The sequence below is a fragment of the Brassica napus genome, chromosome C2 (assembly GCF_020379485.1).
Source record: "Brassica napus cultivar Da-Ae chromosome C2, Da-Ae, whole genome shotgun sequence".
In the NCBI taxonomy this organism is placed as follows: Eukaryota; Viridiplantae; Streptophyta; class Magnoliopsida; order Brassicales; family Brassicaceae; genus Brassica; species Brassica napus.
The window spans coordinates 12,376,517-12,402,282 of record NC_063445.1 but is presented as its reverse complement, the minus strand read 5'-3'; the positions used below and the strand labels follow the sequence as shown (position 1 = coordinate 12,402,282).

The 25,766-nt window shown below is 34.8% G+C and overlaps 4 protein-coding genes and 1 pseudogene across 4 annotated transcripts; 3 read left to right on the top strand and 2 right to left on the bottom strand.

Annotated features, from left to right (window-relative positions):
- Positions 1-330: 330 nt before the first annotated feature.
- On the top strand, positions 331-1,596 carry LOC106354753 (phytolongin Phyl2.2). Its single transcript, XM_013794775.3, has one exon. The coding sequence runs from the start codon at positions 558-560 to the stop codon at positions 1,353-1,355; it is 798 nt and encodes a 265-aa protein (XP_013650229.1). The 5' UTR covers positions 331-557; the 3' UTR covers positions 1,356-1,596.
- Positions 1,597-1,761: 165 nt separating this feature from the next.
- On the bottom strand, positions 1,762-3,649 carry LOC106357410 (PP2A regulatory subunit TAP46-like). Its single transcript, XM_013797084.3, has 5 exons — positions 3,602-3,649; positions 2,713-3,479; positions 2,549-2,608; positions 2,215-2,462; positions 1,762-2,149 (listed from the first exon to the last, which is right to left on the bottom strand). Exons 3-5 carry the CDS (start codon positions 2,594-2,596, stop codon positions 1,897-1,899), a joined length of 549 nt encoding a protein of 182 aa, XP_013652538.1. The 5' UTR covers positions 2,597-2,608; positions 2,713-3,479; positions 3,602-3,649; the 3' UTR covers positions 1,762-1,896.
- A 3,295-nt stretch (positions 3,650-6,944) lies between these two features.
- LOC106356049 (RGG repeats nuclear RNA binding protein A-like) lies at positions 6,945-7,532 on the bottom strand. The gene is made up of 3 exons (XM_048748751.1): positions 7,349-7,532; positions 7,007-7,278; positions 6,945-6,956 (listed from the first exon to the last, which is right to left on the bottom strand). Exons 1-3 carry the CDS (start codon positions 7,530-7,532, stop codon positions 6,945-6,947), a joined length of 468 nt encoding a protein of 155 aa, XP_048604708.1.
- A 1,398-nt stretch (positions 7,533-8,930) lies between these two features.
- Positions 8,931-11,324, top strand: LOC111201681 (annotated as a pseudogene).
- A 5,092-nt stretch (positions 11,325-16,416) lies between these two features.
- On the top strand, positions 16,417-18,221 carry LOC111201883. The gene is made up of 2 exons (XM_022694218.2): positions 16,417-17,769; positions 17,945-18,221. The coding sequence occupies exons 1-2, from the start codon at positions 17,131-17,133 to the stop codon at positions 18,029-18,031; spliced, it is 726 nt and encodes a 241-aa protein (XP_022549939.1). The 5' UTR covers positions 16,417-17,130; the 3' UTR covers positions 18,032-18,221.
- Positions 18,222-25,766: the final 7,545 nt, after the last annotated feature.

Genomic DNA, 25,766 nt, shown 5'->3' with positions numbered 1-25,766 from the left:
GGATATTGTTGTTCGTATTTCGAATAATACTTTTGATTGAATAATAAAAAAATCCATTTTAGATTGGGCTATACTAATATTTTAGGTACATATTAAGCTTAAATGAATTTAGATTTTTTAATATCTATACAGTTTATTTTTGTAAAGCTATTCATCGGATTGTTGGGTTTTCATTTTTTTTTTCAAATTCTTCTGGATACCTTTTTATGTCGAATATGATTCATTCAATTTGATTGGTGGGTGCAGAATCACACGGCTGTAAAAGTTTGGGGACAGTCTTGTAAATATGAAACTTTACGATGGTGGTTAGACAAAAAAGAGTCAGTACTATATTCTTCTTCTATTCTGCATCGTCTTCTCCAATAATGAATTGTCTTCCTTCACCTAGAAAATTCCGCAAACCCTAGAGAAAGAAAAACACAGAGAGAGAAAACAGTTGATAAGATTTCTAGAGAGAGACAAAAAAAATACTCCGAATCTCTCTAATCTCATCGCAGCATTTTTTTCCATTGTTGCGATACGAGATCTCTGAATGAAAACCTAACGATCTGTTAAAGATGATTTCGAATCCAAGCCTATTGTCGTACACATGCATCGCGAAAGGAACCGTCGTCCTCGCCGAGTTCGCTTCCAAGGAAGAGCCGGGAATCGAAGACGTGGCGTTGAGATGCATCGAGAACACGCCTCCTCACCATTCAATGTTCTCCCACACAGTTCGTAAGAAGACCTACACGTTCGCGATCGATGACGACTCCTTCGTCTACTTCGCGATTACGGACGAACCCATGGAGAAACATGAATCTTTTCGGATCCTGAATCGGCTGAGATCAGCCTTTGAAGATCTGATCAGAGTCGGTGGAGGATCCGAAGCCTTGCTGGATCCTTCTCCGCGTTGTCTCCAAGCGAAGATGGATCCAGTTTTCGCGGAGATAGTCGGCGGTGGTGGTGTCGACGTGGATTTGGAATTGGACATGGATTTGGTCGTGGCGAGGGAGAGTCGGAATTTGAGTATTGATTCCACGAAAGGGAGGAGAGCGGCTTTGATTCCGCTTCTGGGGAAGCCGTTGAAGGCGTTGAAGAAGAAGAAGAGGTTGTTGCATGCGGATGATTCTGGTGAAGTTGGTGTGGTCGATGGGGCGTCGGAGAAGAAGGTTGATTTGTGCGGGAACGGGAACGGGGACGGTGGAGTGTCGCGCAAGGAACTGAGGAATGGGTTGTTGACGGATCATCATAAGGCGAAACAGATGTGGAAGAAACATGTCTGGGTGGTTTTGATGTTCGACTTCTGCATCTGTGCGGCTCTGTTCGGAATCTGGCTTTGGGTTTGTCAAGGTTTTCAATGCGTCAATGGCTAAAGTAATGTACATCTGTTGTTTTCAATCTGCATCAACATTTTTCACTTTCATTCTTTTGCATCTGGGTTACTCGTTTTCTGGATCGAAACTGATCCCTTTTTTTTTTTAATCTTCTTTATTTTTAAGATCACAGAATGTGTTGTTTACAGGAGGTTGACTCTCCTGGCTTTACATGTTAGTGATATGTTCATTGTACCGACAAGCAACATGTGTTTGTTGTATTGTATGCCTCTTTCTCGTTTTTCTTTGTTTTATATTCCCCCACTAACTTGTGTGCTGTGTGATTGAATGTGGGTCGCACAATAATTGATGACAAATAAATAATAGATAGTTTCAGATCCAGTCACATTAAATATTAGTACACTGCATCTATGGTCGGTGTATTTTAAAATTATTATTCCAAAAATGAGATTGATTCCAGCAGTTAGATTTATGAATCTGTAACATTATATGTCTTAAGAGTAGAAAGAAGATGGTACACAAGTGAAAGAAGAGAGTTTGGTAAAGAAACAAAGAGGGAGAATGTGTTAAGTCTATAATCTCAGCTACAAGGTGTGAGTTTCTTGTTACCTGCACCACGAGGATTACCATCCTTCCAATCATCGAAAGCTCTAGCTTCCATCACAGCTTCCTCATCTTCGTCATCATTTTCATCTTCTTCCTTTCTTCTCAGAGGTTTATCATTGTACCATGATGTAATTGCTTCTTCAATTGCCTTTTTAGTCTGTTCTTGCCAATCGTTCACTATATTCATCTCTGTTAACCCAGCATCCTCTATACTCATAGTTGGCATCCTACAAACCAAAGTATCTCACAGATTGGGTACAAGATTTGCGATGAGTATGATCTTGTGTATTACCTGTGACTTGGTTGGAAAACCTGAGCTATCATCCGCTCTATCTCTGAAGAGAGACCTCCATTCACTATACTGGCTGGACCGAATATCATAGGTTGGTGCTTGTGTTCATGACCCTGTGATACTGAAGCAAAAGTGATTGGTTGTGCCGGTCTAGAGTACAGTACCCTCGCAGCAGCATCTCTGTGCCAGGTTTCAGCTTTCTTTATGCGATCATCAAGAGCATCCCGAGAAAACTCATCCTCTCCATTCTAATCATGGGATTCAAAGTAACATTTTCTTAGTTTGCATATGCCTATCAAAGAGTCATTTGCCTTGTAAAGAAAGAAAGCAATACCTTCAACTGTTGTTCCTTGATTGCAGAGACTCTATTAAGCATTTCCATCAGATCAATAGCCTGAAATGAATCTTAACCATCAGATAAAGCCATACAACACATAAGATTTAGCAAACAAAAATGATTTAGAAATAACACAGAGCGTAACAAAACAGAGGACGAACATCTCTCTCTTCTTCGCTGTCATCATCTGTAATATCTTCTTCTTCTTCTTCACCAGAACCAACCGGAGTTGACAAGGTAGCAGCTTTAGTTGAACGTCCAAGTCGTTCCTTCCTCTCTTTGATTTCAAGGAGCCTCGACTCTGCAGCCTTCTGACGTTTAATTTAATTTTTTCCTCTTCCAATGGAAGAACTTCACTGAGGTTTTTTTTTTTTTTTTTTTTTTTAAATGTTGAATGATTGGATTTTATAAGATTGTAAAGCAAAAATATTATAAGCAAATGTATCTCAAGAAATTATGTAGTTATGTATAATTATGTGAGCTTCATGTTTTAAGATTTGAAAACTGAAATGCAAATGCTTATCAGTTGAGTTTACACGATCAGAACATAAACAACTGAAATGCAAACTTTATCAGTTCATACAAACATTGCAACGCAAGGATCGTGAATACAATGCATATCAGTTAAAACTCAATGTTTCAACAGAAACAGAAGATTAAACACACAAATTGTGATGAGAACAAAAACAGAACATTAAAACACAGATTGTGATGAGAACAGAAATAACAACTAAACTACACCATATATTCTCAATGTGAAGCTGCTTGTTAATGTTTGTTAAGAGACAAATGAGACAGAACAACTTACATGATTGCTCGCCTGGCAAAGGAGTTTGATCTCCCTGAGAGTTCTTTTGGCGTCAATTATGATGTCAAAAGCTTTCGCTATCTTTCTTATAGACCATATATTTGTCACTGAAATCTTAATCTACAAGGGCAGACAGAAGACAATAACTATCAAGTTCAATCAAATCATGTCTACAATTCCGACAAAACAGTCAATCACTTCATCACCAAACATAGATAGAAAGAAGAGAAGCAGAAAGTAACCTTCTTTTGAGGATCCATGGGTTCCACGAAACGCCCAACCCACGGAGCAAACACTATCATCAGCCCCAAGATCACATAGCTTAGTTACGTGTTGAAATTCAATGAAGTAATCAACATTTAGAAAAGTTTCTTAGAAAATTGAAAGTGGGAAAGAAAGTACACTCACTTTGCTGCTACAACCGTTCCACAGATACACGCAGTTTCCTAGTCCCACCGCAAGAACATTCTGTGTAGACCAATCTACCAGATTCAAATAAAAATCATCTTGCAAAGCCGGTACATCTAGTACCTGACAACACACAAAGAAAAGACTTTGTTATCATATCCATACCAACATTTCTGACACGCAATAACAAGATCAAGCTCAAAAACATCAGTAACCACAAGACTACAATCATTATTCAAGACTGGTCTGATCTAAGATCAAACTAACCTCAACACTAATCACATCACTAAGATCACAGAATGATTCATGCATCAATGGAATCTAACAACAAAAGTCAGTGATGTCCCGTTTCTCCGACGTCTCGGGACCAACATCGCCGCGTGTAGCAGTCGCGTAAGAGCCGGCAGCTCCGTCTTCTTTCCTGTCTTTAGCGAGATCGAAGAGCGCGTAATTGGATTCGGATCGTAGACCTTGATGGTGATGGAGATTGGTTGGCATTGATCGACGAAGAGTCGAAGAAAGAGACAGGGAAGAGAGAGACAAGGAAGAGAGAGACAGAAATCGAAAGAGGAGGAGACACGTAAGGAGTTTTTAGCAGCTCTTAAAATCCTTTCCTAAGAGCAACAATATTGCAGGTCCTTGGTGGTGTCCTTAGGGGGAGGGGGACCACATTTGGCAAAACCAAGAAAGGACAAGGGAGAGAAGTCGTTAAATAGGGAACGTCCTTGTTGCGTCTCTGCACTGTTTGCGGGCCCCACGACACGTGGTGACCCGCGATTGATTGATTTTTTTTAAAAAAAAAAAAACCAGAAAACAAAAAAAAAAGGAAAAAATATTTTAAGAACTTCTGTCCGATAATGTTGCTCTAAGACCCGGTTCTATAATTTTTCCTATTTTCTTATTTATTTTTTCGCCTTTTTTTAAAAAAAATTCCTCTTTAAAATCCCCCAATGGAGTTGGTTTAAAGTAGTAGTCTATCTTGCCCTTCAATCTATGAGCCAATTCTGCATTATCCTCTGTCTAAATTGATTTTCATTTGATTTGTTTTTAATGTGAAAAGATTAAATCATATATATGCCCTAGCAAAATAAATAATATTATAGAAAAAATCGGGTATTACATTGAAATGTTAAAAAAAAACTAAATTCCATCACGCAAGATAATATTTTTATGCTGAATTTTCTTGTTTTTATTTTATTTTAGCAAATGACGTAGTATGATTTCCGTTTAAAAATAAACGTCAGCTAAGTGAAAATTAAAATTGACTAAATTTATATTTAATTTGGCTCTGTAAATACAATTCATATGTTTTGGATCAAAGAAAATTTTGTCCTTTGGTGTAAGTGTGTAAGTTTAATATTTATTTGATCGTTTTCTCGGTTATAGAATGTAAACTTTATCAGAAATTTCAGAGAAATGCATGTATATATATATTTATATAATTGTTACATGTGAATCATTTATCAATATCATATATATTGCAAGTAGTTGATCGGCATATTATATATGATATATAGTAAAAAGAAAAGATTATGTAAAGATGTAATCGATGATTCGACTTGTTAAAAAAGTAATACTAAGATAAGTGAAATCAACTTTTTAAATAAATTTCTTTAGAAAAGGTTAAAACCAAATATAAATATTTATGTCTGACATATATACTAAGAATATTTACTTTATGTGTATTCTGGAAAATCAAAATGACTTTTTAGAGCACGTACTTTTCTCCAGGCTTTAAACCATGTACAAATGTATCAATCTTCAACAAGTTTCATTTCGATTTTTAACATTTCACATCATTTTTTTTTTGTTTTTTTCATTTTATCATTTAACGCACATTAAACTTTTATATACTATAATGGTTTTGTTTAATAAAACTCAATACCATGTTTTTCTACGTCTAAATTAAATAAACATAGTCTCTATTTATAGATAATTTAAAATGATAAAATTTTGAATAAAAAAATAAATTATTTAATTTATAATGTGATTATTGATTTTAAATAATTAAAAAATATATGAACATATCAAAATTTCTTAAAAAGTGACAAGTGTTTGTCGATGGTCATCACTTTCTTTTTATTCAACATATTGAATCTTTTCTAACACCAAATAATCCTTTTTTTTATCATCACACCAAAAAATCTAAATCATCAAATTTCATTTTAACACCTCCTACCATTTCAGCTTTTAAATCTTTTATTTAACATCTGTATTGTATTGTAGATATTCTTGCAAATAACATTTTAACACTTCACGTTTCGTAAACGCAATCGAGTTGCTTTATGATTAAAACAACAATACTATAAAACATACAAGTGCCAGAAAAAACATATAAAGGGCTTTCGTTATGTCATCTTTATAAATCCCCTTTGTTGTCTTTCTGTTTCTCGAACGGATACGTAGAATATCTTACATCAAAGTTGAGAGAAGAAAGTAACATTTGACTGGCCTAAATTCTAATAATCTAAAATGATAAAAATCAGATTAGTCGTCGATCCTCATGGGCCTCATCTTACCAAACTGACTTACTAAAAAGTGTGACAGGTGATCAAAGGAATAAGAAAAAACATTTGATTCCTTATGGTTTCAGTAAAAATACACTATTTATAAGGAATTAATTTTTTTTTCTACTTCTTATCATTCCTTTTTTTTAAAGAATAACGAAGCAAAATTATTTCTCATTATTTTTGAGAAGGAACAATCATTCTCGTTAATTCCTTTAATTTATTTATACTTTTTATAATAGAAAATTCCAAAGCAAAACCTCTTTTTTGACAAAGGCAAAACCTCATATTAGTTTCTACGTTATGCATGTGAAACGTTAGATGTATGGTTTGTTATTTAAAACATTCGCAGCGATTAACCATGATTAAAATGAAAAATTTAAACCATCATTTACTATACTAGTCACTCTGATTTAGTTCCTTTTTAATTTTATCACTTTTTATGTACATATACTTTTGTGATATTAGTTGACAAAAATATTTTAACTAATAGCAATATACACACCACATTTCTTTAATATACTAGAGCTTCTTTTTTAATTCAATTTCACAATCACTACTATGAGATAAAACATCAGAAAATGCTTACACAACAACAACTTCTTCTCCTGGTGTTCCCCAATTTCCACAACCAGCTTCTTCGCTTTCGATGTCACCCCTTCACCAAAACTTAAAGCTTAACCTTAAAAGATTAATGCAACAATAACAACAAAAATTGAATGAGGTTAGGACAGATTCTCTGTCAGTTCCACTATGACGCTCGAATGTCCTTCGAGGACGTTCACCGTCACCAGCTTCACCACGTCGACCACCACCACGACGAGCACCGCCATATACACTACATTTCTTATAGAGAGGCTTTGAAACGACTGCTTCCTCAGAGGGCTTACTGTTACCATCACCGCCTCTAAAATCACGGTTGTAACCACCACGACCACGGCTAAATCCACCGTCTCCACCACCACGTCCACCGCCACGTGGAGCATCACTCCTAGCCTCTCTCACTAATCAACATCACTAAAAAAACAATCAGATACCACGAATGGAATCAAATAGACACGAAAGTTTAATAACTTGCTGATCGTGTTAAGTGAATCTCATCAGGTTGAGCAAGCTGCCTCGACGGAGCAGATGACTTAGCAGAGACGGCGGAAACAGGTGCAGGTTTCTTAGGCTTATCTGCAGCGATGGAAACGGCGATCTGGCTCGGATCCTCAGCGCCGTCATCCAACAGATCAAAAGGGTTCAAAGTTTCCATATCTTCAAATCAATCGAATTGATTACAACCCTTGTTTTTTTTCCTAACCAAAATTATCACACAGACAGAACACAACTGATTACATCAGTTGGTGAGAGAAATCTATAATTGCAGCGAAGGTGTAACGTTTCATATTTGGAGGGTTTTTGCGAGGAGACGTACATGAACCTTATCAACACCTAAATTTACTACTGAAATAAATCGGTTGAGATTCAATAAACAATTAGATTTAGTTTTGTGTATCGGCTTCAGGATAGATCTCCATCACAGCCACATCAGTTTTGTGTATCGGCTTCAGGATAGATCTCCATTACGGGCTCGCCGAGGAAGACCCTGCCGGTTTGCCTAAGCTATAAAAAAAATCAAAAATTAGATTCGAAACAAAAAAAAAACTCAGATTCGGACAAGAACTAACGTACAGATTCAATAGCGGCATCGATCTTAGCCTTAGACCGCTTGGTAGAGCGTAGAGACGATGAAGACACAGTTCAGGAGATGAGGAAGAAGAACAGAAACGCTTGGAAGCGAAGAGCTACGTCTCGTCTCAACTATATCTCAGGAAATCTAAAATATCGGAGAGACTTTATGTAAATGTGGGACCCACAAACATAAAGGAGTTGCTGACGTGTCACAAAGATTCAAGACCCTCAGAGGAAGCCGAGGGGCAAGAGCTTCCGACCTTCATAAATATATATTAGGTTCGGCCATCAATGTACAAATGTATCAGTTAGCTTAGTGGTATAAATGTTGGTTTATATCTCAATAACCCGGGTTCGAGCCATGGGCTTGACACTTTTTCACACTTTTTAAAAGTGGAGTCCACAAAACGATGACGTGGCGCGCTGAGGAGTGAGCAAAAACTGATATATTATAATATAGATTTCATTCAAAGTTTTGACATAGACCAAACCCTAAAAATAAAATCCCGTGTCCAAATAAAACCCGAATTACAAAAAGATATTCCACTAAACCTGTGACCTGTCGACTGTCGTTTTCATCTTCCAGATTCATATACATTCTTATTAATTTTCTTAATTTTATAGCAGTATATTCGTCTGCTTGTAATCATCATTTATTTTGTTTCTCTTCATTAAGATGCAAACCGGGACGCGGGGGGAGGAGGAGACCCATCAACCTTTTTTGGAGGAGGAGACAAAAATCGACCTTTTTAGTTTTGATCTTGGTTCAAGCTTTAGTCTAGTTTAGAAGGTATTTTATTGTTACTCGAGATTGTTGAGGCTAATAATCCAAGTGTTAAAAAATAATGCAAAACATTAGTATGTATTCGTAAAAAGGGAAAATATATTTCAAAATAAAGAAGTGATATCATTTTGATAGATTCCGACATACATATACTTACGTTTGGGGGGAGGGGGGTGGGGGGAGGAGGAGACCCATCGACCTTTTTAGTTTTGATCTTGGTTCAAGCTTTAGTCTAGTTTAGAAGGTAATTTATTGTTACTCGAGTTTGTTGAGGCTAATAATCCAAGTGTTGAAAAATAATGCAAAACATTAGTATGTTTTCGTAGAAAGGGAAAATATATTTCAAAATTTGCGGTTTAAAAGAAGAGATTTCACACGCTTAAATCAATGGTTTTATTTTTTATAATAATGGATGCTGTTTGACCTAAATTATAATGAATACGTAAAGAAGTGATATCATTTTGATAGATTACATTATTCCAACATACATATACTTAGGTTTGGACATGCAAAATACATTATGTACATAAAGTAAATTGACATTATAATGAGCCAGTTTCATCACTCCTAATGCGACACATCAGCAGGTAAGTGGGTTCCACTTTTTAAAAGTATGAAAAAATGCCAAATATGTGGCTCGAACCCGGATTACTGTGATATAAACACCAATATTTATACCACTAAACTAAAGTATACTTTGTACATTGATTACCGAAATTAATATATATTTATGAAGGATTTCTTATAGTGGATCTCACACATAACTGTAATGTTTCAATACTACGTGTAACTTTGATCATCGAAACCTATTTAGTAAAATCCGCATTCTGGCCCAATAAAACTTATAAGTGGGCTAAATCTCTTTTGTATGTATCTAGGATTTTATAGTACTTTGTCTCCACCGATAAATCGAAGCGTTACCCTTTTAGCTTATCAAATTTTTTTTTGAAGCTTTTCATCTTCACCTCTCTATATCTCCAACGATCAGTTATGGTACTGTTTCACCTCTGAAACGATCTGTCTCAGTATATATAATTCCTCAAACAAACTTTGAGACTCATATCTCTTATTAAATTACTCCTAAATTGAACTGTCGCAGCTTTTAGCCAACCTTCGAAGATGTCAGCCTCCAGTGTTGTTGTTGCTTAATCGGTCGTTGTCCCCGCCACCTTTCTCCACCTAGAACATAGTACCCAGGAAAAGGTATTGACAATTTGACTTTCTATGGAATACTATATACCATATTTGTTTAATCAATATTCAAGCTATCAGTTTTAATACTTTAAGTGTATGTTTCTCTGGGCAGAATTTCGAGATCCACAGTTCTATCCCAGTTCATGTGAATCACTACCATCCATCGCTACGATAGGGGGTCGATCGTGAAAGTTGATTGATCGCTTTGAAGTTGTCTGATTAACTAATTGATGTAAACTCTGTTCTGGTGGGCTATAATGGAAAGTTATTTGGTTGCTAGGACTAACAGAGGCTGCAAGGCTGGGTACGTCTCAGGCGGAGCTGAAGGACGGTACAACTAGAGCGCCTATTGTCCGGTTTTTGTCGTGCCAACGTGTTATAGAACTTAAGCCTTCCTAGGAGAATCCAGATCACTTCGAAACGTCGGCTGTCATTTTCAACAGGTACCACCAAGATGTAAAATTTTTTATGTTTGTGGAGTGGTTCGACTCAAGATTGAAACTTTTGCTGATGAAATAATGATTTTGTGGATGCATGTCAATTAGATTTACGAGGCTACAAACTGTTCATTGTACATTGGCAGGGAAAAAATGGCTATGTATGGTTCAGTTGTAACACCGGTGTGGTGCAATGGGGATGTACATGGTAACCAAAGGAGTGCATAATGTTATTGAGTTCCTCAGCGATGATTCCCCTGACATAGATATGATCGGAATCTCTGGTGAGTTCCTTTTGTATGTTATTGGTTTGATTTTAAAACAATGTTTTTTTAGTTTAGTGTCATCTTGAGACTTAAAAACTTGAAATTTAGTGTCATCTTGAGACTTAAAAACTTGAAATTTATTGGTCAGATAACTTCTTCTCCGACATTAACAAACCTGCAGCGGTGAACTGTATCGAGGGACATGGCAGTAATTAGAAGAGAGATAGGGAACAAGGTGTTGAAAACGAGTGTGTCTGGCTTGGTGGAGCTCAATATACTCAAGAACCTCACCGTCTATGTTGTTCCAGGCTCTCTAGGTCGATTCAAATATCATGCCAGCAACATAGTGTTTGATGTATTCATAGCTACTTGCCAAGATCCAGCCCAAAACATGGAGAGCTCTCAAATTGATGGAAGCCATTAATAGCAATCACTGTACCATCACTATATCCACCATCACTGAAGATACCATCATAGAGAACCATGGCAAGGTTGTCTAATTTTACATGTCATCACGTTCATGTTTTCAGGAGCACAATGAGAACATTCTTCCAAGCAGTGAAGGTGACGTAGGATTGGAAGCATCATCGGGCCCGTCTGTTTTGGGACACAAGGTCGATAAGGAATGTGTTGCAGCAGATCCTCCAGAGATTTCAGACGCTCAGAACAACCGCAAGCGCTTCCGTGAGTGATTGAAAATATCTATTATATTCCTATCAGCCCGTCAACGTTTTTTCTATGCTATCTACCTTTTTAGTTTTGATCTTGGTTCAAGCTTTAGTCTAGTTTAGAAGGTAATTTATTGTTACTCGAGTTTGTTGAGGATAATAATCCAAGTGTTGAAAAATAATGCAAAACATTAGTATGTTTTCGTAAAAAGGGAAAATATATTTCAAAATTTGCGTTTTAAAAGAAGAGATTTCACACGCTTAAATCAATGGTTTTATTTCTTATAATAATGGATGCTGTTTGACCTAAATTATAATGAATACGTAAAGAAGTGATATCATTTTGATAGATTACATTATTCCAACATACATATACTTAGGTTTGGACATGCAAAATACATTATGTACATAAAGTAAATCTACATTATAATGAGCCAGTTTCATCACTCCTAATGCGACACATCAGCAGGTAAGTGGGTTCCACTTTTTAAAAATATGAAAAATGCCAAATCTGTGGCTCGAACCCGGATTACTGTGATATAAACACCAACATTTATACCACTAAACTAAAGTATACTTTGTAAATTGATTACCGAAATTAATATATATTTATGAAGGATTTCTTATAGTGGATCCCACACATAACTGTAATGTTTCAATACTACGTGTAACTTTGATCATCGAAACCTATTTAGTAAAATCCGCATTCTGGCCCAATAAAACTTATAAGTGGGCTAAATCTCTTTTGTATGTATCTAGGATTTTATAGTACTTTGTCTCCACCGATAAATCGAAGCGTTACCCTTTTAGCTTATCAAAATTTTTTTTGAAACTTTTCATCTTCACCTCTCTATATCTCCAACGATCAGTTATGGTACTGTTTCACCTCTGAAACGATCTGTCTCAGTATATATAATTCCTCAAACAAACCTTGAGACTCATATCTCTTATTAAATTACTCCTAAATTAAACTATCGCAGCTTTTAGCCAACCTTCGAAGATGTCAGCCTCCAGTGTTGTTGTTGCTTAATCGGTCGTTGTCCCCGCCACCTTTCTCCACCTAGAACATAGTACCCAGGAAAAGGTATTGACAATTTGACTTTCTATGGAATACTATATACCATATTTGTTTAATCAATATTCAAGCTATCAGTTTTAATACTTTAAGTGTATGTTTCTCTGGGCAGAATTTCGAGATCCACAGTTCTATCCCAGTTCATGTGAATCACTACCATCCATCGCTACGATAGGGGGTCGATCGTGAAAGTTGATTGATCGCTTTGAAGTTGTCTGATTAACTAATATGATGTAAACTCTGTTCTGATGGGCTATAATGGAAAGTTGTTTGGTTGCTAGAACTAACAGAGGCTGCAAGGCTGGGTACGTCTCAGGCGGAGCTGAAGGACGGTACAACTAGAGCGCCTATTGTCCGGTTTTTGTCGTGCCAACGTGTTATAGAACTTAAGCCTTCCTAGGAGAATCCAGAACACTTCGAAACGTCGGCTGTCATTTTCAACAGGTACCACCAAGATGTAAAAATTTTATGTTTGTGGTGTGGTTTGACTCAAGATTGAAACTTTTGCTGATGAAATAATGATTTTGTGGATGCATGTCAATTAGATTTACGAGGCTACAAACTGTTCACTGTACATTGGCAGGGAAAAAATGGCTATGTATGGTTCAGTTGTAACACCGGTGTGGTGCAATGGGGATGTACATGGGAACCAAAGGTGTGCATAATGTTATTGAGTTCCTCAGCGATGATTCCCCTGACATGGATATGATCGGAATCTCTGGTGAGTTCCTTTGTATGTTATTGGTTTGATTTTAAAACAATGTCTTTTAGTTTAGTGTCATCTTGAGACTTAAAAACTTGAAATTTAGTGTCATCTTGAGACTTAAAAACTTGAAATTTATTGGTCAGATAACTTCTTCTCCGACATTAACAAACCTGCAGCGGTGAACTGCATCGAGGGACATGGCAGTAATTAGAAGAGAGATAGGGAACAAGGTGTTGAAAACGAGTGTGTCTGGATTGGTGGAGCTCAATATACTCAAGAACCTCACCGTCTATGTTGTTGCAGGCTCTCTAGGTCGATTCAAATCTCATGCCAGCAACATAGTGTTTGATGTATTCATAGCTACTTGCCAAGATCCAGCCCAAAACATGGAGAGCTCTCAAATTGATGGAAGCCATTAATAGCAATCACTGTACCTTCACTATATCAACCATCACTGAAGATACCATCATAGAGAACCATGGCAAGGTTGTCTAATTTTACATGTCATCACGTTCATGTATTTCAGGAGCACAATGAGAACATTCTTCCAAGCAGTGAAGGTGACGTAGGATTGGAAGCATCATCGGGCCCGTCTGTTTTGGGACACAAGGTCGATGAGGAATGTGTTGCAGCAGATCCTCCAGAGATTTCAGACGCTCAGAACAACCGCAAGCGCTGCCGTGAGTGATTGAAAATATCTATTATATTCCTATCAGCCCGTCAACGTCTTTTCTATGCTGTCTACCTTTTTAGTTTTGATCTTGGTTCAAGCTTTAGTCTAGTTTAGAAGGTAATTTATTGTTACTCGAGTTTGTTGAGACTAATAATCCAAGTGTTGAAAAATAATGCAAAATATTAGTATGTTTTCGTAAAAAGGGAAAATATATTTCAAAATTTGCGGTTTAAAAGAAGAGATTTCACACGCTTAAATCAATGGTTTTATTTCTTATAATAATGGATGCTGTTTGACCTAAATTATAATGAATACGTAAAGAAGTGATATCATTTTGATAGATTCCAACATACATATACTTACGTTTTGATATACACATCAGTAGGTAAATGGATCCCATTTTTTAAAAGTATGAAAAAATGTCAAATCTGTGGCTCGAACCCGGATTACTGTGATATAAACACCAACATTTATACTACTAAACTAAAGTATACTTTGTACATTGATTACCGAAACTAATATATAATTACGAAGGATTTCTTATAGTGGATCCCACACATAACTGTAATGTTTCAATACTACTTGTAACTTTGATCATCGAAACCTATTTAGTAAAATCCGCATTCTGACCCAATAAAACTTATAAGTGGGCTAAATCTCTTTTGTATGTATCTAGGATTTTATAGTACTTTGTCAAAGTTGATTGATCGCTTTGAAGTTGTCCGATTAACTAATATGATGTAAACTCTGTTCTGATGGGCTATAACGGAAAGTTATTTGGTTGCTAGGACTAACAGAGGCTGCAAGGCTGGGTAAGTCTCAGGCGGAGCTGAAGGACGGTACAACTAGAGCGCCTATTGTCCGGTTTTTGTCGTGCCAACGTGCTTTGGAACTTAAGCCTTCCTAGGAGAACCCAGATCACTTCGAAACGTCGGCTGTCATTTTCAACAGGTACCACCAAGATGTAAATTTTTTTATGTTTGTGGTGTGGTTCGACTCAAGATTGAAACTTTTGCTGATGAAATAATGATTTTGTGGATGCATGTCAATTAGATTTACGAGGCTACAAACTGTTCACTGTACATTGGCAGGGAAAAAATGGCTATGTATGGTTCAGTTGTAACACCGGTGTGGTGCAATGGGGATGTACATGGTAACCAAAGGTGTGCATAATGTTATTGAGTTCCTCAGCGATGATTCCCCTGACATGGATGTGATCGGAGTCTCTGGTGAGTTCCTTTTGCATGTTATTAGTTTGATTTTAAAACAATGTCTTTTAGCTTAGTGTCATCTTGAGACTTAAAAACTTGAAATTTATTGGTCAGATAACTTCTTCTCCGACATTAACAAACCTGCAGCGGTGAACTGCATCGAGGGACATGGCAGTAATTAGAAGAGAGATAGGGAACAAGGTGTTGAAAACGAGTGTGTCTGGCTTGGTGGAGCTCAATATACTCTAGAACCTCACCGTCTATGTTGTTGCAGGCTCTCTAGGTCGATTCAAATCTCATGCCAGCAACATAGTGTTTGATGTATTCATAGCTACTTGCCAAGATCCAGCCCAAAACATGGAGAGCTCTCAAATTGATGGAAGCCATTAATAGCAATCACTGTACCTTCACTATATCCACCATCACTGAAGATACCATCATAGAGAACCATGGCAAGGTTGTCTAATTTTACATGTCATCACGCTCATGTATTTCAGGAGCACAGTGAGAACATTCTTCCAAGCAGTGAAGGTGACGTAGGATTGACAGCATCATCGGGCCCGTCTGTTTTGGGACACAAGGTCGATGAGGAATGTGTTGCAGCAGATCCTCCAGAGATTTCAGACGCTCAAAACAACCGCAAACGCTGCCGTGAGTGATTGAAAATATCTATTATATTCCTATCAGCCCGTCAACGTCTTTTCTATGCATTTTTAAAAACTGTTATTATCTTTGTTTTCCATCATAAACTTTGGATATTCTTTCCCTTGCATGTTTTCTCTGTTCGGAGATTTTATTTTTATTTTGGATTATTAATGAAACGTCGACGGGTTCTAACTCATACAAGATTTGTCAGTGGTGTATTTTTTTTGTTTACCTATTTCCGACCTTTTTTTGTCCACCATAAACTATTTTTAACAAAGTCGAGTAAAACTCTAAAAATAAATAATTTTGCAACCGTATAATTTTATAATTTTTTATAGAGTTATTTAAAAAAAAAAAAATTATTGCAATTCTATATTTTGAAATTAATTTAGGTAAAATAAGAAAATAATTTAATTTATTGTTTGATAAATTATTTAATTTTTTGAATTCAAATTTTATATTTTGTTACTTATACTATTTGTTTTATATACTAACAACTACCTAAGTAAATACTAAACAACTTCATAAACTTTATCTTTTGAACATGAAAGCGCTGATAAAGCTAATGGTCGATCAAATCATTACGAAAATAATGCATATGAATTCGCCGGTCATTCTTATATCAACTTAGTCAAACTGTGTGACTTCCAAATGTTATGTTCATCACCATTATATACAACACGGAAAAACAAAAGTGAATAAATAAACGACAAAATCCCGTACACAAAACTACATAACGATCAATAACTTATCCGGCTCCACGCTTGCGCGGGGGCTATACCCCTAGTATACATAATACATCAGTTTATATGTGTGCATGAAAGATGAAAGCAAGGGAAGGCGAAGAGTCAGGAGATGCGCATGATTGTCCTAATTTTCGCACTCCTTTCTACACAAAAGTCGCTACAAACATAACTGACACAACGACAAAAGAAAAAGAGAGAGAGTGATTAAACAATGAAAGAGCTAGCTTTGACTTCTTCACACCCTAAGCCAAATTGACCGTTTGTCCATGTACGTCCTCATCAATACGTACTCGTCAACGTCCATTAGGATTACCCAAACAATACAAATCTCAAAACTCAAAAGACTAACTGCCTCAAAACAAACCATGTGTAGTGTGATAACGCTGAAATGCCCACAAAATGTAACGTTTTGTAACCTAATCGTTAATCATACTCTTATCGTCAAATTTTCATATATTGAAGGGATTTGTATTATTCCAGAGTTGTTATATCGTTTTCAATTATTAACAAACAAAAACGTCATACCTTCCCTCGTGAACAAGAAAGCACACAAAAGAGGAGCGTTACATTTATTTTAATTCAGTTCATTTTTAAATATTTTCTTTTCTTCTGCTTCATGTCTTCTCTCCCATTATACATCCTCCTTAACTTTTCCTTTTTAATGTTCAAATGAATCCACTCCCTATTAAGGTTTTCTTTTTCGTCTACTTAATCCCAACCCATTTCATATAACGTCAAAAAAGTTATTGGGTATCATTACAAGAACACAAAGACATGGGTTTTACTAAAGATGAAGATCGGTTCTGTTCAACGCCCAAGCTTCCTCTGTTTTCATATCCAATGAACAGACCATACGAAACTCCGGGATTAGCTACACCGCCCGTTAACATCCCCGGTTCTGTTCCTTTTCTATGGGAAGAAGCTCCCGGAAAGCCTCGTTCTTCCGCTAGAAAACCGCCGAGAACGAACCAGACCAGAGGAAACAGAGGAGTTGCGAGATGCTTGGACCTTCCTCCTCCGCTTCTTTTGCCAGGAGAAGCTTGTAAATCGTCTACGGCAAACGAGCCTTCTCCGACCACTGTTCTCGACGGTCCATACGATTTGCGTCGCCGTTCACTGTCGCTACCGAGATCGGCGGCTGTGATCAGGAAGTTGAGAGGTGTCCCGGCGCTGGAGGAAATGAGACCGTTTGGGTCAAGTAGATGGGGAAGTTTAGGGAATTGCAAAGAGTTGTCTGAGGGTATATATGACTTTTCACGTTTTAGAGACGGCGGCTGTGATTGCCGGAAGGATTGGGCTGGAGGAGGATATGAATTCGCCGGCGACGGCGGTACAACAGTGAAGCTTTTCAGACGTCTTAAAAGGAAAGGAAACCTTTTTAATCTCTCTCATGCAACAAAGTCAGACTTCTTGGTAAGTTTAGTTCTCTTTTTTCAGCCAGAAAAATGAAAAGTTACATACTTTTCACAAATCCATAATTATTTATTTACTTTATTGTCAAAATCTTAAAATAATGAAGACATAATAATACATTTTTTTCGTTTTTTGGTTATGAGGTAACCCAATTATTCGATATTTAAAAACGCAGGCAAGGGTTTACGAAGGGTTTAAGCAAGTGATTCCATGGAGGCGTAAGCAAGAGAATCTACAAAGGACGAATTCTTCCACTATTTAATCGAATCTCCATTCAATTTCTTCTTACTTTAAGTATAGACTATAGTTTATATACTAATTAATTAGTCTTCTCGTGTGTATTATTTATTTATATATAATATGTCAATGAAACAACTTGTATTAAAGTTAAGAATTAATATCTAGGGAATTCGATTTTTACTACATGTATATGATACTTTTTTAAATAGAAACTGGGGCTCGTATACACAATGGAGACCATAATTAGCTAGATTTTTTTTTAACTGGCTCCATATTTAGCTAGATACCCCTTTCCTGTGATTACTAGATTAAGATCCGCGCTTTGCGCATAATTAATATTTTATATACAAATTATATTTATGTACTATTACTCATTTTATGTTATTATACATATTATAAAATAATAAATATATATTGAATAATTGAGAAATTGATAACTATTACGTATATAATTAAATTGGTGCGCGCATATAAATCAAACAGTCACTCTCGTTTATTAAGAATTAATTTATGGTAAATAAATCAAAACAATCCATTTTATCTATCATATGTAATTAAATTTAAATGATATTAACATAGATATATACTATATTTTTAATATAGCTATTTATTAAATAAAGTTCCTAATCATATGGTTTTATGACTATCAACATCTTTTTATAAAAAAACTAGGATCGGCCCGCCCTACGGGCGGGAAGTTAATAATAAAACTGTTTTATATAAATTTATATTAATTTTATGAAGCATTTAAAAATCATGGTGGATTGAAAACTATATTATAAGAAACAATAATGAATAGAATTCTGAGATCACATTGTTAGGGCATCATTAGTGGTAAAATGGCAATTAGAATACCTCACTAATATTTTTATTATTATTTTTGTACATAATTTAGTTATTAATAATTTTAAAAATTAAAATTAAAAAACCTGTAAAATGATACCACATGTATTCACCGATTCTTTAGAAATGTATGAAAGTTCTTCCCACATGTACCACTCTTGCTCTTTTTTTTATCCTTTCTCTTTCTTCTTTTTCAGCTTTTAATATTTTTAAATTTGTTAGAGACTGATGAATTTCAACCGGTGCGAGTGCCCTTATTTTTAATAAACATTTTTGGTTTGGAATTAAAATGACAATATCCTTCATTATTCTATTTTTTCAGAGAATACAAAATTAGAAAAAAACAATTCAGAATAATATGATATATATATATATATATATATATCTTCTTATTATTCTTAGTTCAATTTGACATAATAAAAGAAAATATTAATTTTAAATAGATAATAGGTGAAATTTCATGTTTACCACATTCATGGTACCATTATTGATCTTTACCATCACTAAAGGGCCATTTTTAAAAATATATTTTCAATAAGTGGCAAAAGACTCTTATATCCTTGTTCTTGATATATATATAACAAATAATTATTTAAATAAAAAACATATTTTTTTATGTTTTCGAATTGTACTTTTTTAAAATTCAAACTTTTTTATAATTATTATTTTTTGGAATTGTTTTGGTTTATTTTATTTTATTTTTTAATTCTACAGATATAAGATATGTTCGGTTATTTATAAAATTTGATTCAATTCTCGTTCAGATATTTTGTTTTTTTTTGTTCAGTTTGGACAACAAAGTGGGGAACCAGCTAATATCAAAAACAAAATCGGGTCTCTTTCGGTTACGGGCGTTTCAGATTATTTTGGTTAATTTGAGTAAATTTTATTGATAAATCTTTTTTTGCCAGGAAAAAAACAGGTGATTTAAGTTTTTTGGATAAATTATTAGGTAGTTTATATAATTTTAAATAATTTAGGGAAATGGTATTCATATAATTGATTTTGGATAGTTCAGTTTATAAATAATAAGTTTATGATATTTGTTACTGTAAAACTAAGTTTATTTAATATTTTAGATTTGTAAATTATATTTCAAATTGAGATACTTATTGATTTGGTTCGGTTCTCGTTTGTTTTTGATATTTTAGTTTCAGAAAAATATAGAATACATGATATATAGAAATATACCTGATTTATGAAATTTGATTTTGTTTCGATTTTGTTTTTTATTTGGTAAGGTTCGATTCTTCAGTTACGGGTAAACACATGGCTAATTTCATGTGTGCAGAGCTTTGTAGGACTGGTTAACGGCACATCGATTTTAATGTTTGATCTCAAACCTCTCGTCATTCTATTTATTTATAAATTAAAATTGGGATACAATTATTGACCATATATTAACTTAAAAAAATAAATTGGCGGATGAATCAAATCTATTTTTCATTTGCTAGTTGACTATAGTAAGAATAATATTATTGTATAGACCCAAATCAAAGTTTAGAGTCATAAATAATAGAGCCTAAAGAGACCGACAAATAATTTAAGTGGTAAAGTAGTTTACGATGACGTGAATTTTTTTTGTTATCTATCTATATATAATTGATTACGGCTGCTGGTTCAAAGGTGGACTTTGTGGGTTACCGGACTTGAAAAATTAGAGTTGTATAAGGCCCAAAATTTATAAGTCTGAAGCCCAAATAATGTTGTGATAGACACGTGTCGCCTCTGCAGTGAACGACTTTCCACGTGGCAAAGCAGGAGAGATACCAATATATTTATATATATATATATATAGATGTTAACCATTCATAAAAAAAAATTACGTGGGATGTTTAATAGTTTTATTAATTTATAATCATTTTAAAAATTCAGTAAAAAGTTTCAAAGTTAAAATATTAATTTTTCAATATTTGTTCAATGGAAATATGAAAATATATGTATGTATTTTATATGATATATAGTTTAATTTAAATGATATAATTTATATATATATATATATATTAATATAAACACCTATTAAATAAATCTTCTTGCTCATGTGGTTTTATAATCATTGTATATCGGTACAATAAAAAAATTAAACTGTTGATCACGAAAGTTTATGTAAAACTTTTAACAGCTTAGTAATTTATATTTAAAAAAATTCAAAATACGACATATACGAAAAAATCTAAATTTTTATTATATGATTAATGTAATTGTCTAGTTTATTTTAATAACAAAGATTTCAAAAAAAAAATGATAGAGAATATACAAATTGTTAGAAAATCTTTATTATTGAAAATCATTAATTGTCATATATATTTCATTCACATTAGGTAATTCCGTAGCTTTTATTTAAAGAATGAATAGAGAATAGTTTTTCTTTTTACATTAATAAGGGTTTTATGGTTAGTTTAATGAAAACTATAGTTTATATTTAGATCTACCAACTTATTTTTTTTAAGACTCACACAAATCATTCTCACGACGATACGTATCATGCTTCAAAGATCGTAATGCCTCTCTTTTAATATATAATGGATTGTTTCATTTCCAATTATCCGAACCTACCTCTATTAGTCTTCCTTCCCATAGATATCAACAAAAATGTCATCTAAGAACAGGGGCGAAGCCAGGTTATCCACTATGGGGGCCTGTGCACCCGTAATATTTATTTATAATGTAGTTTTCATGTAGAGAAACAAAACAATCCAACTAGAGCAGGTGGAAAAGCGGTTTAGTGCACCAATATCAAACCCGAGTACAAAACCACCTTGTGACTTTTTCCATTTTGTAATCAATAGTGCACCCACTAAATTAACTTCCTGATTCCTCCCTGTCTAAGAATGGTGTCAAAATATCTATTCTCATCTCTACGATGGTTTCTTAAAAATATTTTTTTTTCTTAGCATTTAAATAAATTTGGGCTAGTATCACCATTTTTTCTTAAACGACAGAGAAAACAAAAAGCTTGAGAGAAATAGTAGAGGAATTTTGTCTCATACATCTGCAACCTTGTGGAATCGGTGAGTATTAAGATATGAAGCTGAGAAGACCACGTTCGCAGTAAGTTTTCATCTTATTACAGCTTATTTTTTTTTTTAATTAAAAAAAAACAACCGTAAATGGCACCGGAACAGACCTCCAGCTAACCGACAGAGAAACAGTAGACCTTAATAATAGAAAAAAGTAAATGATGGAACAGTGGGAGGGAAAAAATCTAGGCTCAAAGGACTGGATCCGGTCCCTTGTCATTACCGTTGATCCTCTACGCAGCCAACGACGCCGACTACACCTGAGTGAAGCCGACCACTCTATCATCACTTCCTTTTCAAAAGAGACGCCAACACACAGAATTAAGGCTTACGCGACACTTCTTTCTTCAGCCGAGACCGAGACCCGAGTGATTGAGACGGACCGCACCGTTGAGGGGAACCGCCATCCCCAACTGACCTATCTCGCTCACCCAAGCTCAAACCCAAAGAATCACGAAGGTCACCTCCGAACCCATCAGCCGAAAGACCATTCCTTGGAGATGAAGCATGAATCCGATAATAACAATGGAAGCAAACAAGCAAGAAGCCGGGCTTGAGACAGCCGCAACGTCGAGAACCAGAGAGCTTACATAATCTGAAAAAGATTAGAGAACCAACACACCATGACCAATCAAATGATGAGACACGACACTGGGATTGTTGAATCACCAAAGGGAACCACTGAAGAGTCGATCGAACCCACAGACCACGTGAATAGACCAACCACTCCACCATATGCCTCCTTCGAGAACCGAAGAGAGGTAACCTAAAATCATCAAACGCCGGGACCGGTGGGAAACGGAACCGAACTGTACAAAACGATGAGAGAAGAGAGCAACATCCGCTGAAACAAATCGGTACGCTTCGACCGGAGCACTGGCCACGAAACCAGGAAGAGGGAGAGACAGAAGAGAGGGAGACTCGACAAAGCTGGACAGGAGAGGCCATAGACAGTCGCAACACATCCACGTGAGACCACCACCAACCCTCGCAGCACGCTAAAGCTGATAACAAGAACCACACGCCACGAGGTAATGGGACCTCCGAAGCTCTCCTGTCTCCGGAAAAAGGATGAGACACACCAAGACGCCGAGGATATGTCGACAATCCAGAATCCGAGAGACGCTCTCCTGTCTCCGGAAGAAAGAAGATCTGGAAGACTGCACACCGGATCTTCAACACGAGCTGAAACATCCTCCTCCACGCGCCGCCGTCACACGAAGAGAGTCCAAACCAGGAAAACCGAAACCCTCTAGCAAACCCTAAAAATCCGACCTTTACTATCGACTCCGCCGCTACTACCTCGCGGCTACACCAGAGGACGAAGTAAAAATTTTGAGTTGTTATTATCATTATAATAGGAAAAATTTACACTTACACATACTTTCTCCATGTAGCATACTTTCTTCTCTCACAATGTCTAATTTACCCTCAAAACTAGAATTAGTTTAGTTTCTTATTTTCTCTCTATCGTGATCCAGTCTCTCTTTTTCTATTTTGACCCCACTCTCACTTTCTCTTCTAACCCTAGTCGTCGACGATTTGGTCTTTCTCACCGTCGCAGATTAATAATCTTAGATATGAACATCATTTACCCTTTCAATCTACTAATCCTATGTTATAGATTCACCTAAATGCCCTTCTTTCTATTGTAGATCTAGAATATTAAAGCCCGTAATCTATCTCCTCCGACTTGACGGAGGAACAATCCGCCATAATCACCACCTTCAAGAATAGGGTCATAAATCGTGTGGTCAGCGAACATAGATTATGTGGTTAGAGATTATTAGGTGAAGGAAATTGTGGAGAGAGGAAAGGTTATGGTCAGTGTTCACACTTTGCAATATCAAGTTAAAGCTCTCAACTTTACGATGGTTCTCTACGAAGACGATAGTGCGGTGTGGTTAAACAGCGACGAAGAACTGGTTCATGAAGAAGAGAACGAAGAAGCTTCGTGGGGGTAGAAATAAAAACCTCTGTATTTGACCTTCCTTCGGTCCACACAAACACGGACCACATAACATCTACATCTGACCACACATTGTCTAACCCCAACACTCGAGTCCCCTGACCACAATCCAACGGTGGTTGTTGAAACACAAAATTAAATAACGTACCAAAAGTTAATTATAACCACAAACTTTAATCTAACGGTTCCCATCAAAGAACACTTTAATCTAATGGTTCCCATCAAAGCACACTACTCAATAAACCTACCAATTAATTGCAAATAAAAAGGCTAACTAATGTGGTTATTTTTCTGCTTTCAACTGAGCCAAAAGAAACATCTAGTTTGCAATAAGGGCATTTAGGTAATAGTAATTCATAAAGTAAAGCCTAAAGTACACATCCATTAAAAAGTGTTTAAACATGATAGAAACCTCTAGAAGAAAGTAACCATATACGTAACTATCTCTTATAATAGGGGGAGGGGAGGGCAAACACATATCTACTGCATACTGCATACCGTATACAGTACACACAAGATTAAGAAAATGATTAAAATACATTTAAATTCTTATTAATTATATCTATTTAACTAATAGTATTTTAGATAATAAGATTATTTATAAGAAAAATGTATTTATAATCAATACTATTAAACTAGGAACATGCGTAATTGATAAAAAGTTGTGTCCAACATATATTCCTTTTATTTAAGGGTTAGTTATTATTCTCTTTATATATCCATATTCAGTTTTATTTATAACTTCCATTTGATTCCCCTAATTTTCGGATCCACTTGAGTCAAAGTCTACGGTTTCATACAACAATCAAAAGTAATTATATTAAACATGTTTGACAACAATATAATTGACATCAATTTTTTCACCCTATAACCTAACCTCGATTCTATTCCTAACACCTACACCTTTTATAAGTAAAATTTATTCAAAAGTTTTAATAGGTTTAGATAGATACAAACAGGTTGATATATATTAAATAGGTTGATTTATTTTATTGTCAATTATATTTGATATATATACTCTGAAAGATCTAATGGACTAATTTAGATACTTAATCATTTTAAGAATATTTTAATATATTAGGACTGTTTTAATACTAATAATTTTTAAAAATATTATACACAAACATATAATTTTTTTTAACATATAAAAAATGTTACATATTTGTGACAAAAAAAGTTACATATTTACAGAAAAATAAAGAAATTATAAAGTAATATTATACATGCGGGTGAAGATCTAAAATAAACAAATATGTTACAAAAAACGGGCATACAGACATATGATTATAAGGAACATAGAGTATGTCGGGTCACTTCTTAGTTGCTATTATTTTATAAAATATTTTTTGATTAAAATTTATACACAAATATGATTACAAAGAATAACATAAATATGATGACAAAAATATATATAAAAATTAAATTTCTAAGAAAAATTGAAAACAAAAAGTATACCCGCCATTTCAAAGGACGAGTCAGAATCTAGTCTATTCTATTAAAATAGAAGTCACAACTTCATTTCATGTGTGATATTTTAAGTTGGACCATTATTTAATAAAATTCTAAAAAAATCTTTTAAAAATCCTTACCAAATCTTTTAAAAATCCTTTCAGTTGTATTTTAAAACTTATTTTCGAAAATTCATTAATTTAAATTTTAGTTATCATAAAATATAATCAGAAATTTAAATTTAATTTAGCTTTGATTTATAAACGAAAATTAAAAATTACATAAAATATTATAATGATAATAACAACTCAAAATTATTACTTTTCAAAAATACATTTTAAAAATATTTTGTTGGAAAACAATATCCATTTCTATTTAAATTTTAAAATAAAAATATCTTATTTATTAAACACAGAATTCATGACTTATTACATGTGTGATTTTCATGAGTCTCTCCTGGAGCAAATACATATCTA